The sequence below is a fragment of the Neopelma chrysocephalum genome, unplaced genomic scaffold (genome assembly GCF_003984885.1).
Source record: "Neopelma chrysocephalum unplaced genomic scaffold, ASM398488v2 Primary Assembly neopelma1_61b, whole genome shotgun sequence".
Classification (NCBI taxonomy): domain Eukaryota; kingdom Metazoa; phylum Chordata; class Aves; order Passeriformes; family Pipridae; genus Neopelma; species Neopelma chrysocephalum.
Genome location: NW_020897717.1, coordinates 8,437,635 through 8,456,110, shown reverse-complemented (window position 1 = coordinate 8,456,110; position 18,476 = coordinate 8,437,635). Strand labels below are relative to the sequence as shown.

Below are 18,476 nucleotides of genomic sequence, written 5' to 3'. Positions count from 1 at the left end.
TGACTTCTGTTTGGCCATACTCCTAACAACGCACTTTGCTATTAACCTCAGTGGGGGCAGAAAAATCCTTGCAGTTAAGGCTTTGGCACAAAACTCTTGCTGCTTCTTTAAACAGTAGCTACACTGCACCACGTTATCTCCCTAAGCAGCTATCCCACTTTAGCCTCCTCAGAGGTCAGCCATTCATCTCTGCTTACTACATCCGGTGTAGAAAGAAAATTCCTTAATCCTATTTCATGTGCTTGTTTTCATATGCACAGCCACAATTCTCCCACATCCAGCCTGGGCCATACAAGAAAAATCCTTGTTTGCTGCTACTGCTGTCTGTAATGTACAGATGTTCACAAGAAAAACTTCACTTGGGCTGGCTCTTAATTCTTGTGTGCTACAGCAGAGGTACGTAAAATTAATAGACATCATTACTTACAATGCAAAGAAAGAAACTGCATCGATTTTCACGTCTACTAAATGATTACTAGCCTCTGAGAAATACAGGACTCAAGCACATGACAAAAATTGGCAAAAATCATGTGCCTTGTTTACTCAAAGAGTTTATTTCACTTTGTTATATTTACTTTAAGCCTCCTAGACAAGAACTCCCTCAAGCTTATTACAGGATGGTTGTTTCCTTCTAGCATATGGGCTGACACAGGGCTCACCTGCCCCTCCAGAGGACAATCTTCCCACTGTCCTAGCACGTGCTTACAAGAACTAATCTCTCTACTTTTAGCTCCTTTTAAATTAGGCTTAGCTTCTTGGAAGAAGAAAAGAAAATACAGGCAGCACCATGACACTTCCATGCTGTCCATAAGCAACCATTAAGAGAAAAAAGCAGACAAACCACCTTCACCCATGGTGTGAGATACGAGACCACGGGTATTTGCAACTGCACCATTTATCCCTGGTAAAATTGACGGGCCAGAAGGTCTGTTATAGGAGGCAGAGATATTTAGGTCACTCCAGAAAAATGCAAAACCAGAGCTCCTACCCAAGCACATTCAAGAATTCTCAAAAGTGTCAACTTGAAGCAAGTCCACCTCTCATTCACCAACACATCCGTGTTGAAGAGGCTTTGCCTGCACCTCCCTTGTGCAGGCTTAAAGAACAGTGACTCATTAAATACTTGGGCATATTTCTTACCCTAGATTAGAGGAAAATGTTTCCTTTGATAAAAGAAGGTGAGTTTGCTACACCTGAAAATAAAGTGAAACAGTCAAAATCTTATTTATCACAGCATGATTCTTTATTGACCAGTGAGTTTTTTAATATACAAGAAGAATAGTTCTGGACTGATTTTGTTCCTATACAGAGAATACTTCCTAGCCCCTGCTTTTTTGAATGACATCCTTCGTTTCTTGTTGTTGTAGAGTACCGAAATACAAAATTTAATACTATGTGAACAATTTCAACAGAATATTTAATAAAAAGGGAGTAAAAAGTTTAACACTTTTTAAAAAAGCAATATAAAAAACTGCATTAGGAGTAAAATGCAGGTCCATCCAATTGTCCAGTCTGTAGTATGAGTTATTCATTTTCTCCTGTAACAAAGAGGTGTACATTTTTCTTGGACTGTAGCATTTGAGCTGTGCGATCTATGCCAACCACTGTAGCCAATTTCTGAGCATCATACTTGGAGTAGAGCACAGTACAAGTCCAAGTAGCATCCACTCCATTGTCTGTGGCCTTCATCATGTTACAAATCTCACTGTAGAAGTGGGAGTATGTTGGTAGCTCATAGAAAATGAGGTTCCTAATGCCTTTAATTGTATACCTGTATTAGGAAGAAGCAAAGAAGTAAATTTGTTGCCAATTTTTACAAAATGTGAATGTTAAACCACCAATCCTGTACAGTTCTTCCAATTTCCATCAACTTCAGTGCTAATCAGTTGTAACTCAACTCTACAAACCCTCTGTCATGGACTGAAGACTAAATAGAGAAGTGGAATTTAACGGGTAAATCTAACACTGCCAGGCACAATGACTTCCTCTAAAGTACTGATCACCACCAACTTATGTAGTAGTCAGCCTCTTTAGCCTGGATTTTAATACAGTGAAGCCTGATCAGACTAAGACTCATGAAACTTTCTGTACTTGCCAAAACATCTTCTGCTAATAGAAGAAATCCCCTTCCATTAGAAACTTGTAAACAGCTCCAGTCAGGACGTAGCAAATTTTCCAAGTGGCCTCAGTTTGCTGTAGTGCATTATTGAATCAATTACACACCCTTTTCCAAAATTTTCTGCAACTACTGTGGCACAGATGAACACAAATAAAAGGCCCAACGAATCCCATTTGCAGGCTATATCATTCTGTCCTGACATCAGCAAACTTGGCAGCACTTACCTTCCTGAATAAAGCCTTGCGCATACCCAAGTATTAAAGTCTCTGCAAAGGGACTGCTGACAACATGCAAAAACTTTAAAGTAAACTCAGCAGATCTTACTTCAGTCAAAGATGTCCTCAGAGAGATCCAACAGATTCAAAAAGCAGTATAATCCATCTATGATCAAGGTCAGACTCAGCCTTCGAAACAGCACACATGCAACTCAGAGGGAAAACTCGGTCCACAATTTACCTTTTGTAAAAGTGGAAGCGCTCAGTGAACAATAAAAACTGCTTCTCTCCCTTGAGAAAGAACCGCCTTGCTCTGCAGACAGCAGCCTTTTTAGTGTATTCACAAATGTGAGTAAAATTCAGATCCTCTTTCTTGAAGTAATTTCGAAGACGCACGTAGTCAAAGTATGACGGGACGTAAATGAGCGTGTGTGACATGATGGCATCGCGGTACTCGGGCAAGACTTTGTCGATGAAAAACTGAAACCTCGGTTAAGAAAACAAGTATGTCGTAATCAGAGTTAACATTTAGCTTTCTGATACTGACATGACCTCAAACATAAATACCATCCAACAACAGACTAAAGAAGATTTTCTACGCATTTTTCCTCTTTTTAACTTCATAGGATTTCTACACGCATAGAGGATAAAAGGCTTCATCAGTACTATGCAATCATGGCAGAGACTGATATTCCTTTCCCAGACTTTATTCTCGTGTGCCTTTGGGAAGGAGAAAGCCAGTATTCCCCTCCATGTGTGCAGAGCCCAGCCTACACCTGAGGACTAATAAAGGCATCCTGCTTGTGGTGAAAACACAGCGTGCTCTGCAGGGAACAGTATGCTCAGCTAAACCCAAAACTGCAGTCATTAGGGCACAGCAAAAAAGTCTGAAACACACAGTACCTTGCATCTATTACAGAAATTACACTTTCAGCTTCTAACCTCCGAAAAACATGAGGAAGTTGGACCACAACGTGGCTAATGGAGCCAATGAGCGGCACATTGCGGACGGCCACCTGCGAGAAGAAAGTAGGATGTTAAGGGAAGCAGCATGGCAAAGGCAGCCAGCTTTCTGCTTGGAACTCACATCTGCCAGAGGTGCACAGGGCTGTTTTTAGGAAAGCTCCAATACAAAACTACTGTCATGTATACACATACTGGATCTGCTAAATACACAATGACTACTAACGCCCTGACTTCGATATATTTGAGATGATCTACTAAGGTTTTTACTTTTCCTGTTTCTTTCAAAATACTAACAATTCATGCTTCTTATACAGTAGGAGATTTAAAAAAAAAAAGGAAGCAGGTGAACCCTCCATTTAACAACGAAATAAATAAAACAAGATAATTTCTGTGTGTCAAATTAAGAAAAAAAGTCCGATTTCTGACATAAAACAGCAGTTATCCATGAAAGAAAAGGATCAAACAAGCATGGCTGCATAAAGAGTAGTTCTTCATGCCTCTGGCACAGCATGTAGCGTCATGGAAATTCAGACTGCATTACTTGGGTAAGTGAAATGATTGGCACAGTCTTTAAGCAACTGAGTTATGGAATTTTTCTGCACGTTGGATTTTCTGTTCCTCTCCCCCTCCCTTCTGTCAGCACTAGAAGAAATCTTTCAGCTCATCTGTGAGCTCACCTGCCCAACGTAATTGAAGCAGTGTTTGTTGAAGACAGAGTTGATCTGGGGATCCTGAAGGGCACTGAACAGCAGCGTCTGCCGGTAGTATTTGGACCAGTTGTTGAGGTTCAGCATTCGCACTCGGGAAAAGTCTACCCCGTGGGAATCCAGAGGTAGCAGGTTAATGTGCTTCATCAGGTGCTACACAGACAGATGGAAACACATCACTACTGACATCCCTGCACCCTGCTTGCAAAAGCCTGAAGTGCATCGAGAAAGAGGGCAGGGACCAGCAAGACAGCAGAGCATATAAAACACCAGCATCTCCCAAGACACGACTGTCTGGAATTTATTGACCACAGCAAGAGTAATTTACTTGATTTTCTGCCACAGAACTGAAAGCTACCATCTCTTTAGTCACCAGTAACAGTAACCTTTGCTTCCAATCTTCTCCTCAGGGCCAGTATAATGGATTTGTTTGTATTAAAGTCAATGGGCCCAAGGTTTCTGAGCTAAAAGAAGCCCAAGTGCAGTTCAGCTCTCATCACAGTCAGGGAGAATATGAGTGCATGTGAAGAAATTCACCTCATTTTTCCCTTTAGTTGCACCTAAAGGGAAAAACAGGAAACAGGCTCCAGGACTTATTCTTTGCACATCACATAGACTCATATGCCCTTCCTGGAACTCATGAGGAAAGAAGACACCTTTTGGACTCATTCAAAACGCACAGTAACATCACGCTGTCAAAATGCCTGGTCCAGGTATTTCAAAGGTGTTTCTGTGTGGGAAGAAAATCCCCACCCTTTCTGTCCTGAAAACTTTTATTAACCAAAAGCCAAAAAGCACAGGTACTACCACATACTAGCCACAATCCAAAAGCTCTATTTTCATTAAACGTACACGAAAACTTTCATACTGTTCAACTATGGACGTGACTAAGGTTTAGTATCTTGGCAGTCAATGGAGACATGCAGCAGCTCTTATTGCTTTCTGGGGGAACCTGAATTAGGTTGCAGAGATTCCTCACATGGTTGCAATCTGACTGAGACACTGGGCAGTCAGACAGCTGGCATATTTTCTCCTAGATGTGATTAAAAGAATCATCACTATCTCATCCTGCATGATAATTAAAACTGTCCAAAAAATATCTCTGATGAAATATACCACTAAGATTTATAAAGAACAGGTGCTGAATACTACCAAAATCTGTAGAAAGAATATTCTTAGTATAAGAAAAATATCAGGGTGTGGGAGAAAAAGGAACAAATATACATGTCTGGAATCAAGCCAATAAAAACCAGCAATACTGCTCACTGCCAAAACCGAGTTACACCAGACAAACGAGACACAGTACAACACAAAAATGAATACATACGGAAGACGCACCAGAACGTGTTCCCAGTTCTGCATCAGGTAAATATCTGCTTGATCAATTATGAGAATTTCTATTGACGACAGAAAATCAAAATCTCTCTTCTTCTCCCCCTCTGCGCCAATAACAGTCCTCATCCCCAGGGGAGAGGCAATGATGATGTCTGATGAGTAAAATGGTGCATACAGCCTCATACTCTTCTGGAGAATTGCAACCCCTGTCCAACAACAACCAATGGCAAACTCTTAGTTAAGATCAATTATCAACCGTATTCTTCTAGCAGGCTCTGTAACAGTAACTCCCTACACCTCCTCTCCCTTGACACATACTGATGATAATAGCTGGACACAACTAATCTGTCAGAAACTCTTTTGTCCTCAAAAAGTACTTACCCACTCTACCCCCACTTGTCAAGCATTTGGAAAATTTTCATGAAATTCAGCAAAGTCTTTTAGTAGTACTTTTTTCCAGATTTTTCACAACCTGGACAAAATTTTTTGACTGAAACATATTTTTTTTGTGATTTTTTATTTTGCTAAACAGGGCGATGAGGGGGCTGAAGTACTTTAGGAAAAAAAAAAGCCAGAAATTATTAACTACTCCTTTCACCCTAAATCCTAAACTTTGGTCTCTGCCTTTAGGTATTATACTTACTGTTATTTTAATCTCTCATGAAGGATTTGGTGTAGACCTCTTGACTATATAACTGCCTTTATTGACAGAGCTGCAAGATTTGCTACTAAACCACGAAGGTAAAGGTTCTTCATATTATGATGACCAATGCATGACCAGTTTTGTACGTTGCCTGCCACTGCTTCTCACACCATATGCTGCAGGGTACATGCTGATGCAGCTTATGCATCACCTCTCATGTTACAGACAGGAAAGGGAAGGAATCAGAGTTTGTGTCATAACTACATGGCAATATTGCTAGAACCCAGTTTTCTGATCTTAAAAATCTGGCTAGTCCAGACCACATTCAAACGACCCCTACAGTCTGCCCAACAAAGGAGTCTCTCCAACTTCTTTCTCTGTCTGTGTGAAGCCAACTATCACAAGTACAACTGAAGAATTTCACGCAGACAGACAGTGGTGGGGGTCCCTACTGCTATTTTAACCCAATGATAAAAAGGGAGAAAAAAAAAAAAGAAAAAAAGAAAGGTACAATTGGTTGAATTTTCAGGAAGAAGATATCACTTGTCAGAGCAGATACACAGCTTAGCAACATCAAGTCTTTTTTCTGTTTAAAAATGTGAAAGAGTGGTTTCAGTAAGGCATAACAAATGTGCTTTAAATTAGATCTTTGTGCAGAAGTAACAGGGTGTGAGGCACAGTAAGAAAGAGAAATTTTTCTGCTTCTATGATTTGCTTCTGCAAGCAACAGCAGTGAAAGTTTGTTCAAGCATTTCTTAACACCTAGAAAGTGGAACAAGCAGACTGCGTTATGGGAGAAGACTGAAAGGAAAATTATTATGCTACTGAAAGTAAGATGCTCTCAGCCTGAGAGATATTCACTGGGGAAGGAAGAAAGAAAGACTGAGTGTGACCTGCTTGTAATCTTCATTATATTTCTTGGGGTGCCAATTTATCTTCCAATGCGCAGTATTTCAAAAGCCTCTGATCTGTCAAGTTAAGTTAAAAAAACTGCCTTCTCATCTTGGCAGCTCCAGGAACCAAGCCACTAGCTAGTTCTCTGCATACTGAGTTACTAAACAGCATAAGATTACAATATTATGAAACAGTCTCAAATTTGCTGCTGGTCCAACACTCCTACTTGCTGCCTCCTTTGCTTTTCATGAAAACCACGGGAAACAAAGCAGAAAACTGCTTTGCTCAGTATTGAGCTTTAAATTTGTTCCAACCATTACCAATTACAAGAGACATTGTGAACAGGCTGATTAAACCCCAAAGATTTTTTTTTTATAACATGAAAGACTTTGCTGCATAATCAAGGCTATCTTCAAAATGAGGTGTGGGCAGTCCTTCTAGAATAAAGCAGTCATTGCATTTTAAATGATTCTGAACTTGATGTGAAAATAATTACTTTTCTAATTTCTCTTCCTTTTTAAGTTCTGGCAAGGCAAGAAAGATTTTCAGAAAAATCCAAGTTGCCAGTGCGAAAACAGCAGGAATACCAAAGAGCCTAGAATCTCGCCAGAACTTCAGCCCTGATAGCTCCTACACGTTTGGGAAGATCTTGTTACTTTGCAGTTCTTTCCAAGCTAAAACCTCTCTGTTCAGTAGGTCATTACCAATTCTGAAGTGGTCATCAATGTTGCCAGCAAAGACGGCTTCATAATCTTCTGGTCTTTTCAGGTTGGGGGGCTTCTCTTCCGGGTCAGAGCCAAACTCCCCTTTGAAGCGCTTTTTATTACTTACATCTATTTTTTTTTTGTCATTCACTTCAAGAAGATTGATGAAAATATGCACAATTCGCAGAGCACATTCCCTGAAGGGCACTATAATCAGCACCTGCACAGATCAATAGTTACAAAAGAATAACCCATAAAATATGAACACTCACAGTTAACTGTATATTAAACTATTTTTTTAACTTGGATATGCCACCGGGGGGCATCCCAACAATCAAAACAATTCTGACATGCAGTGGGGAAGGAGGATGCAATGGGATGCAGTGTGCTCATGAACTGGTACTGGCCAGCAGCTCAGCTTGGTTCCTCATCTCACACCCAGGATACCATTCGGGGGAACTGAAAACTAAGCACGTTCTCCTGTTCCCCCTCGCTCCCAGGCAAGCAAGAGCTCACGCGATACAGAGAGGGGGTCAATGGCTGGCTTCGGGGTGAGTGGCAACAGTCTCTGCACAGAACTCTGAAACAGAGATGTCTAACAGGGGAGTCAAGACAGAAACCAAAGCCATTGGCCAGGTGTGCAGCAAACACTAAAACCCAGCTCTGGAATTGTTCAACAGGCAGCTGGCACACCGGTGACAGGCTGGCCATAGTTGAATCCACCTGGTTATCAACTAGAGGATGCTGTGAATCCAGGGAGGACTGGTTTGGGGTCCACTCCCCCAGTTATGACAGGTGGCCTTGATAATGGGATTCCCTGAGGTCTTCCAGGTACAGAAAGATCCTTCCATGCAGGCAAGTCCTTACAAGTGCATAAAGACAAAAAAAAATTCTGGCACAAACCACACTGGGTGACAGCCTACACTACCTGCACTAATAGTGAAGATTGATGTGGAAGCACCTGTCTGTGCTAGTAGATTTAGATATGGAAGCAGGAAAAGGTAACAGTATGTAGTGATATGGGGACAAACAAAGAGGTAAGTCAAACTCATGGCTCGGCACAGAGAAAGGCTGGTTAACAACCCCATGACCACTGCTTCTTGCCCTGGCCACAGAGGACAACTTTTGGGCACGATAAAGGGATGTGGAAAGCCACATGCCCAGAAACATGTCACCTGAGGGAGCAGCAACAGAAATACTTCTGTATAAACTACCAGGATGTTTGTACAGGCAGCCAGGGTGGGGACTGGACAATCATGTTAATGGAGCTCTCTTACCTTAGGCCTAGTGAGCCCCTGATCCCTGTAGTCATCTGTGTCGGACCCCGGCTTTCGGTCTCTTCGCTTGGCATTGTTGCTGAGCACCTGGGCATTTGCCTTCAGAACATGGTTCAAGGCATGCAGGCAGTAAGCATGCCGGATTTCTTCTCCATTTGTTAAAGCATTTCTTTCTGGATAGAACAAGTCCCGGTATGTATTCATGATACAGAAGAGGTCTCTTTGCAACGGGGTAAAAGGGGAATCGCTTGGTTTGTTCACCGAGGAGAGAAATTGTTTATTCACTTTTGGCCAAGTGGACTCTAAAGGCTTGTGGAGGTAAAGCTGTTTCACATCAACTTCTTTGTCTGCTTTCAAAGTTTTATGTTTCTCCAAAGTGGAAGAAAAAGTTAGTTGGCCCAGTCTTGGCCACTGAAAAGAAAAAGCCAACAACAAAGAGGAGTCATATGTACCCAACTTCGTATACTTCAAGGCATGTCACCACAGCTGACAGTTTAATCAAGTTCATGAAATTTCAGAAATTACCTTTTCATAATATAAGTTGAACCCTTTTTTTCAATATGCAATCTCTTTTAGAGTCTGCCAGGGTAAATAACAGTAAACTTGAGCTCAGTAGATCTGGATGGATCTTGCAGTGATGTGTCTATAACTGTTCTCATTTTACAGAAAACTGAGGAAGGATGCAATTTTCTGCCTAACCCACCCAGCAAATCAGTGGCTCAACCCAGGGAAAAGATGAAAACCCTGGATTCCAACTATGCTTACCAATTGGCCACACTGAGGTACATACATTATTTAAAGATGAAAACAAACCCATTAGGGGCTAGTCCCAGAAATTGTGATTCAATTGCTAAATGAAATCTTGCTGGGTGTCTCTCTGATTTTGAGGGCAACAGCTATCAGTGTAATAGGGAAAAACTCTAAACTTTAAGCCTTCTGCCATGCAAGCTGTTCCTAACTATCCCCACAAAGTAGCTACACCACTTTAAGCAAAGATATATCATGCACTTCTTCAGGTGGCACTGGTAATTTTGGCCACCATATTCCAAAAAAGAAAAAAGTAAATTAAATTTTTTTTTAAAAATCACAGCTTTCTCTCTGACTAACTAACCATTGGATATCTTCCAATGAATGTCACCCAGCATATGGCTGACCAGAATGTAAGGCAACTCTCCAAAACAAAATCAGATGTGAAAAAGTTAGGAAGCAAGGATTTGTCTAAAAATGAGTATTTTGAAAACCAATATTCTCTGTTAAGCAATGAGGTGGTTTTCTGGTACTGTAATTCACATATTATTCACATATTATGGCCAGAATTAACAATATAAGTATTAAATTCCCCTTCACTGGCTTGTCAATGCCACCCTGAAGCAAGAATGTGAAATTGCATCACAAGTACTTATAAAACAGCACATGGTCACCTCACAGGTTCAGCTGCAGAGCACATCCCTGGCATCATGCTGTCAACACTCAGAAACAAGCCCTGTTTCTACTCTATGTCAAGGTTTTGGGACTACAGATCAAACTCTACAGCCACATGTTTCAGATGTGTCACCATGTGCCTATGGAACAGCAGACTTCAGATTTCAACTCCTGCACAGCACTAAGTGCATAAGAAAACAGTACAACAACAAGAGTGACAAAATCTTGATATTTCCAGTGCCAACAGCTAATAATAACAATTACAACCTACTCAATTTTTATATAAAAAAGGATTATTTTAATCCAGGCATCTTTAGGAACTCTGCAAGGGTACAGAACACTATTACCTGGCTTTGAGTTGAAGTTTTAGGAAGGGTAGACATTTTCTCTATTTCTTTTTCTTCAAGTTCTTTGTCCATGTGCTGTTTAAATGGATCTATTTATAACAACAACAAAAAAATAGCCTAAGAACTATTGCAGCTAATAGTGGAATCAAGTTTCAGAATGGATTTGCAAATGAGATGAACATTTTCCATGCTGAAATACCACAATTAAAACTAGTTATTTCAAAGCATTTGGAGATGAGAGAAAGGATGTCAAATTCTCTCTACAAGAACAGAGGGAGCAGATTTGACAGATTGCTTTTAAAAAAGAAAAAGAAGCACTTAGGGAAGTACTAGAATTTTCAAGTACAAAACAAATGTTGGATAGGAAACCAATATGTAGTGGAAAACACTGTGACAATTTTTTGCCTTTAGCTTGGACACATCCATCGCTTGCAGGTGAAAAAGGCTGTCAATAGTTAAGTCCCAAGTGAACTTACTGCCCTTCCTAATTTATAAACCATTCTGCCCAGGGCTTTGGCCAGTGATATGAACACAGTTTGTAGTAAAGTACAAAAATATTAGGGAGGTTATGGAGAAGGGAGGCAAAAATTGCCTGAAGTGAGCAGAAGTCTGATTTATCTAATCAGCGTTTCTTTTTGAAAAGGAGAGGCAAATAACTGTTAAATCATATTACATTCAAAGACACTGGCATACACAAAGTCACATGCAAAGCTTATTTTGAAAGCCAAGCCCTATTTCCTGCTTGCAGCACAGCAGCGCTCGCTGCATAAAGAAAACTAATTAGGAACACTAGTGCTTGCCAACAAATATCCAGCCCACATACAAGTTATCCAGGCAAAAGTCAAGACATTTGCTAATCATGACACTGTTGAGAAAATCTTCCCAGCAACACAAATGAACATAGAATCACTTAATTGTACTACAGGCTCGCTTCTCAGTTGAGTTTTACTGATTCCAGCATTTTTCAGATAAAGTAGAGGGAAGAACGGGATGCATTTTCAGGAATCCTAGTGACCTCAGGGCCAGAGTAGAAATTCATCCCCTTTCTGCTATCTTAGGTGACTCGTTTTCTGTAATAAAGACACTTCCAAGCTACAAGAACCCACTGAGAAGTAGTGCATCATTTATAGGTGGAACAAAGCTCTTAGGATACTTAGCATGCAGCTGGAGAACTACCGTTCTCATTAAAATGCAATGCCAACAGCCTAAGTAAGTCATATTCTTATGGTAACAAGAACGAGCTGTTTTTTCTATCACATGGCCCTTTGATATGTATCAACCAGGCTGCCTCCCAGATCTAATGTCAGCTGCTGCTCCAAGATGACAAGCTAGCATCACTAGGGATGCTACAAACATATTTCTCTCTCTCAAACTATGCCATCTTATATTAAAGCCACAGAGCATAAAATATGAGCAGAAGCTCGGCAAGTGCCAGGGTATGGGATATCGCTGAGCCATCGTACACCTGTGCAACACACTTATTGTATTACATGTGGTGGGATGACTCCAACACTGGAGCTCAGATGCACCCAGATTCTGGGCTACACCTTAAAAGACACCACACATGCTCCGCTGATGGCTCATACCTTCCTGATCCTGGTGCAGTCAGACTCCTCTGCATAACCTTCAAAATTCTGAGAGCCCAGAGCATTTGTCTAAATTACTGTGGTTGCACCAAGCTTCTCAGAATCTCACCTCTAACTCCACTGAGTTGTGAAGGATGCCCTCACAGGTCAGCTTTGTGATTATCTCCTGTGCTGTTTGTGCCAAAAATATCTTCCATAGTCAAGTGCAGGCTTGCAGAGCCCTTCGTATTACAGCGGCTTTTAAAACTACTGTTAAAGCAACAGAACAAGATAACATCCTCCACACGCATTTCTTGATCTTCATACTTCAAGCTTTATCGGTCACAGCAGAAACCATGCATGAATCCCAGTCCACAGGGGCTACAGAAATCAAATGGTTCAGCTACACAACTGCATTCCTTATGGAACCAGCTCACACATGGGCAATGCAATGAATAATGTAGTGGAAGAACTTGGAAGCTATACAGAGTATCCTTAAGGTGTTTGATAATTTAAACATGTTTACAGATACTTTTCTAAATGCAGATTCCTAAACACAAACACACTACCTTCTGAAAAAGCTTGTGAAGAACTGCTGTCTCTTGTGTCTGCATTGCAATCTCCACTCTCCTCTTCCATGAAATTGGTTTCCAAGCTAAATTCAGATTCGTGTTTCACATCAGTAAACTCCTCAATTACTCCATGACGTGGGTCACAAGAGGTATCTGCGCCATCATCCTGTTCCTGGCCGAGTGTCTGCTCTGCTGTGTCTGTAGCTGTCAAGGGAGAAATGGGTTATTTTCTCCTGGAAAAGTTACTGTCTGTAGATGTTGTTCACTCTGAGTTACTGATCTTTTTCTCCCAATTCTCTATCAAAAAAGATAAAAGCAGGCTTTGTATTCTACAATAAAGATGACTTTTGGCTAGCATGCCAAATGTTACATAATACAAAATGTGTTTCCCCAGAGAAAATTTAAAAAGTAATCTCTTTGGTGAATAAAACTTTTAGTTTCCAAAGACCCCAAGTAACTGGAAATAATTAAAACTTGACTCCTCTCTCTCCACACTTTTTTCCAGACTTCATAAATGAAGATACCTCATCATAAAGGTGGAGGTTTTCTCCCAGTTTACATACTCTTTCCTCTGCCATGAGGCAAACCTTTCCCTCCTCTCGGTGGCAGCAGCCAAGCCAGATGCTGCTCAAGAGAACAGCTTGTGTCTCCCATGAGTGGGTGAGAACCCCTGGTATGCTGCTCCATGTGGTTTTCCCCTGTGCTGCCGCACAAACAACATCTGAGGAAGCAGCAGTGGGCTGTCTGACAGAAAATAAGCACAGCTACCCTTTCCCCTGCTAAATCCTTCAGCAGTTGCTGCTCCCACCCACATAGAGGCAATGCAGCAACAGTCTCCAAGGCAGAAGAGCACCCAGCCAACAAGTCAGTCTACACCAGGATCCTGGCTAAAACCATACATTACTCAAACAACATTTACCAAAGCATGGGAAAAGACAAACTACCTGCTTCTTCCTCTGGTACATCATTCTTATTTTCTTCACCTCCATCTGCTTCTCCAGTCTCCTGGGACCCTTCACTGTCCATTTCTGCCTCACTTTCCCCAGCTTCTTCTGATTCACTTTCATCTTCCTCTTCCTCACTCTCAGACTCGGGAGAGGTCTTCAGGGTAGCCAGCAGCTTATGATATACAGAGACCTGTTCCACTTCAGTCTCTGAATCACTTTCTGCACTCGATTTATCAGAATTCTCAGACTGGAAAGGAAAACACGAGTGTAACAGCAACAACAGTAACAATTAGGTAGCAGGCAATTACCCTTACTTCTACTTCCATTTTTATGTTTCCCCTCTCCCATGCAACCCTTATGCAGATGCAAAGGAATTTTTCAAAAGCCACCATTTTATGCCATCAGTTATGCTGGACACCTCCATTTAGATTTTGAAAGCATCTTGGGAGACAGTCTGAAGTGCCTTGTTCTGCATGGATTTGACTTGGAGCATCACAAAATCCGTTTTTTTCAGTCTCAACAAAGTGAGAGCATTTGATCTCCACAGACAAGGTATTTACTGAACTAGCACTACATTCTTCTAAGAAAACCACTCAGAGATTGAAAATCGTAGAAGGGCACCCCTACAAGAGACAAGCACACTGGAAATGCTTCTGGCTTTCAAGAAGGTAAGTGAAATATCTGTCAGTTGACAATGGTTCCCCAGGGCATTGGTCAGGTTTGACCCAGTTGTACAGCCCTACACTTCAAACAAGCCAGACTCAGAGCCAGTTCTGTCCTGAGCATGCACAAGCCAGCGTCCAGATTATAGACAAAATTATAGTGAAACAGGAATATGGGCACAACATCATGTACTCCTTTCTTAATTCCTCTCAGCTCCGAAAGGAAAAAATCAGTACATACTATATTAATGCACAAAATTGCTAAAGGAAAAAAAAATGAAACAGAGTAATAAATTTTTCCACACTAAGACTCTGAAGTGTTTTATTAATTTGATGATAAAGGAGGTTACCAAATCCTGACTGAAAGGTAAAGCACTGGCAATCTGAAGAAGAGGAATGAGCATTAACGTATTTCTTTGTTCAACAGAGAATGAAACATCTCCTAACTCATGCAACACTAAGTTTATTAACATTATTAAAACAACTTAAAGCATGATATAATTTTCACTGTAACTAAGTAATATGCAAAAAACCCAAGAACTGCTGTTATTTCCTGCTGCTTCTGCCCTCTCATGGTATTACAGTTTTGAGTTAGACATTGTAGAGAACAATTCAGAGCTACACAAAAATCACATTCATTTTTTTCTCCTAAACACTTGTTTCCTAATGGAACAACTTAATCAGTCGGAATAACTTGGTAACAAAAAATGCAAAGTTTTTCACTTCACTGAACTACAAAAAGGTGAAAGTAAGGAAAAAAAATACATTACCAGTTCACATATTTGTGTTGCTTCTGGTCTTCCAGAAACCCTGAAAAGAAAGCACTGAAATATCTTACTCTGTCAATGAAGTTATATACAGGGTGAAAGAGATGAGGGGAAGAGTGAACGGATGAGTTATACAAGCTTAAAGAAGTTAAAAGAAAGTTTAAAACCAAAGCATCACACATTTCTCCCTAAGAAAACACTGCAACTTACCCTGAAGGGTCACCCTCTAAGATGATTCTACACCCTGTACACCGAGCCTAAGTGCTCAAGCATTACAACAGATCAGTAAAAGTTCTGAAGTAAAATCCAGCTTTAATCAGAAGATGAGGTGTTAAAAGGAATTTAAAAGAAGCTAGCTACAAGGATAGTTTTTACGAAGTTAACCAGAGCAAGAGCCTATCTTTAGCACTAAATATTGACCTATGAAGTGGGAAAAAGACAAAATACAGGAAAAATAGCATTAATTAACCAGTGCTAGGACTGCAATTCTGTAAACAAGACAGTGTACTCAAGCTGAGCTTAAACTAACCTCAACTGCTTCAAAAAGATGCAGAGCCTTGAGTGGGACTGAGTGTCACTGTACAGCAGGACATTCTTCCCAGCAGGACAGGGCTCTGCCTTCCATCCCAAGCGACACAGACCAGGAGGGTCCCAGGAGACACACAAAGAATACTGTGCCTTCTCCTAAAGGCACATCTTAAACTGATGACACAGCAATGTTTTCCTCGCAGGCTTCCAAGGCTTTACAGCACACCAGGTCACACAGCATCTGGACTGAGCAGTTCTTTCTTCACAAGTTTACACGGGGGCACCAAAGGACGGTGCCCTCTCTGACAGACGGGTATCCTGCCCAGGAGGGCATGGCTGTTATCACACAGGTCTTCGGTGCTAAATTTTCACAGCCTGTGCGGCATCAGAAAGGGGCACGGAACAAACAGTGGGAAAGCTGGAGCCCTGACAAGCCAAGGGACGGGCCTGGTGTCAAACGGGAACCAAACTTTGCACTCCTCCGCTTCCTCACTCCTCTCGGCAGCCTCCGGGCTGCACCACAAGAACCTATGACATTTGCGGCAAGAAAATCCGAGCCCAGATTTCCTGCGTTCCGTTATCCTCTCGAGATTCCAGGCTTACGAGCGGCAGCGCACCATGCAGCCGCAACTCCCCTCCCTCCCTCGCTCCCACGGGTTCGCCCACCCCGACACTCACTTGTCGTAGAACGGGTGCTCCTCCCCGAACTCCCGCAGGTGCTTCTTCTGTTTCTTGCTCAGGTTGCGCAGCAGCTCCCGCCCGCTCCGCCGCTTCCCCATCCCGGCCCGGCTCCCTCCACGTGGGATGCCCCGCGCTGTACGGCGGCCCGGGCACGCCTCTGTCGCACGGCGGGGCGGTCCCGCAGCCCAAAGGGGCGGTCCCCGCAGCCCAAAGGGGCGGTCCCCGCAGCCCGGCACCGCCCCGGTGCTGCCGGGGGCGGGTATCTCATGCCCGAGGAAGGCGGGGCCGGGGGGCGGCTAGAAGAAGGGGTGAAGGCCGGGGGTGAGCCCGACGGGCCGCGCCTCGCCCCGCCAGTCGCCGGCCAGCGAGCCGTGTGGGGAGCGGGGCGGGCGGTTGTGCCTCCGGGCTTTGCTGGGGAAGGCAAAATGCCGGCAGGGAACACTGGTCCCAGACTGTGTCCCAAATCCAGACCCACTCCCGAAGATGCGCCCCGTGACCCCCAGCTTGGTACGGGCCGTGACGCGTTTCCGCTGCCGTAGCGAGGCTGAGGCCGCCGAGCAGCGTGTGCGGAGCGCAGCCGGCACCGCAGCTCCGCACCCGCCAGCCCCGCTCCGCCGTGCCCGGGGCTGCTCCCCACCGGCCACGCTCCCACCAGCCGAAGGAGCGGCGATGGCTGCCCCGCACAGAGGGACGAGTGCTGACGAAGCCCAGGCTGGAATGAGAGTGGGCGGAGGGATGTTGAAGACCTTCTCCGTTTCTCTTTGCACTGCAAGCTTTTGTGTATAATTACCATAATATATATTTTATTATATGTATATTATTATATAATAAAGTATATTTTTCCCGCGTACATTGGGGATATGATTGGATAAGCTTTGGGGTTTGTCCTGGAAATGGACACAGAAACGGTCCAGGTTGGAAGAGACTACAGTTCCAACTTCCCTGCTTGAGCGGGGTCGTCCTAGAGCACATTGCAGAGGATTGCATCCAGATCGTTCTTGAATATCTCCAGGGAGGGAGACTCCACAATCTCTCTGGGCGATCTGTTCCAGTGCTTGGTCACCTGAACAGCAAAGTTCTTATGTTCCGGTGGAACTTTGTGAGCATCAGTTTCTGCCAGTTGCTTCTTGTCCTATTGCTTGGCATCACCAAGAAGAGCCTGGATACATCCTCTTGGCACCCCTCCTTTAGATATTTATACACATTAATGAGGATGAGTCAATGAATCATGGAGAGGATGCTCTGAGCTTTACTGCTATGATGAAATTTTTTAATTCTCACAGCATTACAGATGAATGCAATGTCACTTCCAATCTCTAGCTATGGAAGCAGTGATGATCTAAATACAGTCTGATCTCCATACCTCAAGGAACACTGCAAATGGCCTATTCAGGTAGACACTGCTTGAGATCCAGCATCTTCCCCAACTGACCCATGATCTGCAGTGCTTTGCTAAAAACTACAAATGTTCTGGGAAAACCTCTACAATAAAGCTAGAGGAAAAGACCCAACAGAATTACTTAAAGTTCAGACTGCTTTATTCTGAAAGGTAAAATCAAAAGCTCCAAATGAAACCACACTAAATTCTGGATCTTCGAATATCTTACTGCTGAATCTTACTGAACACTGCTTAAGGGTGAAGTAAAATACTTTTGTGTGCACTGAGATAAACACTTCTATGGAAAACCACTTTACATTGTGTCAAATAAATTCAAACTCAATTCTTGACTTTAAAGTTCTTTATATTCCTTACATCCCCGTGTTTCTGTATGATCTAGCAGAAACTCCTCTGGTCTTTAGTAAGGAGAGGCTATAAATGGTGTTATGTGCAAAGCACACACAGTAGGTTTCAGTTTGTCTCTGCGAGTACAAAAACTAAGTGAGAGCAAGGGAATTCCAAATAGGATGGAGGCAGGGAGTATTTTAGGGGAAAATGGTTCAGCAGCTGCTGATTGTAGCTTCTTGACTATCTTGACTTCTTGTCTATCTTGACTTGAGGGCATCCATGGATGTGACTGAAGCAAGGAAGCACGTTAACTGCACTTGAGTTACACAGAAGCCTCAGGGAGTTGTTAATCCTGCTGTCTGCCCCTTCAATAAACCCCTCCGGTGTGGAGGAAATTGT

General features: G+C 42.6%; 1 protein-coding gene across 1 annotated transcript; it reads right to left on the bottom strand.

Annotated features, from left to right (window-relative positions):
- Window positions 1-1,219: 1,219 nt before the first annotated feature.
- Window positions 1,220-16,511, bottom strand: UTP25 (UTP25, small subunit processor component). Its single transcript, XM_027681920.1, has 12 exons — window positions 16,349-16,511; window positions 15,146-15,185; window positions 13,711-13,960; window positions 12,764-12,970; window positions 10,630-10,718; window positions 8,861-9,271; window positions 7,584-7,803; window positions 5,346-5,548; window positions 3,978-4,160; window positions 3,238-3,350; window positions 2,576-2,821; window positions 1,220-1,771 (listed from the first exon to the last, which is right to left on the bottom strand). Exons 1-12 carry the CDS (start codon window positions 16,447-16,449, stop codon window positions 1,525-1,527), a joined length of 2,310 nt encoding a protein of 769 aa, XP_027537721.1. The 5' UTR covers window positions 16,450-16,511; the 3' UTR covers window positions 1,220-1,524.
- Window positions 16,512-18,476: the final 1,965 nt, after the last annotated feature.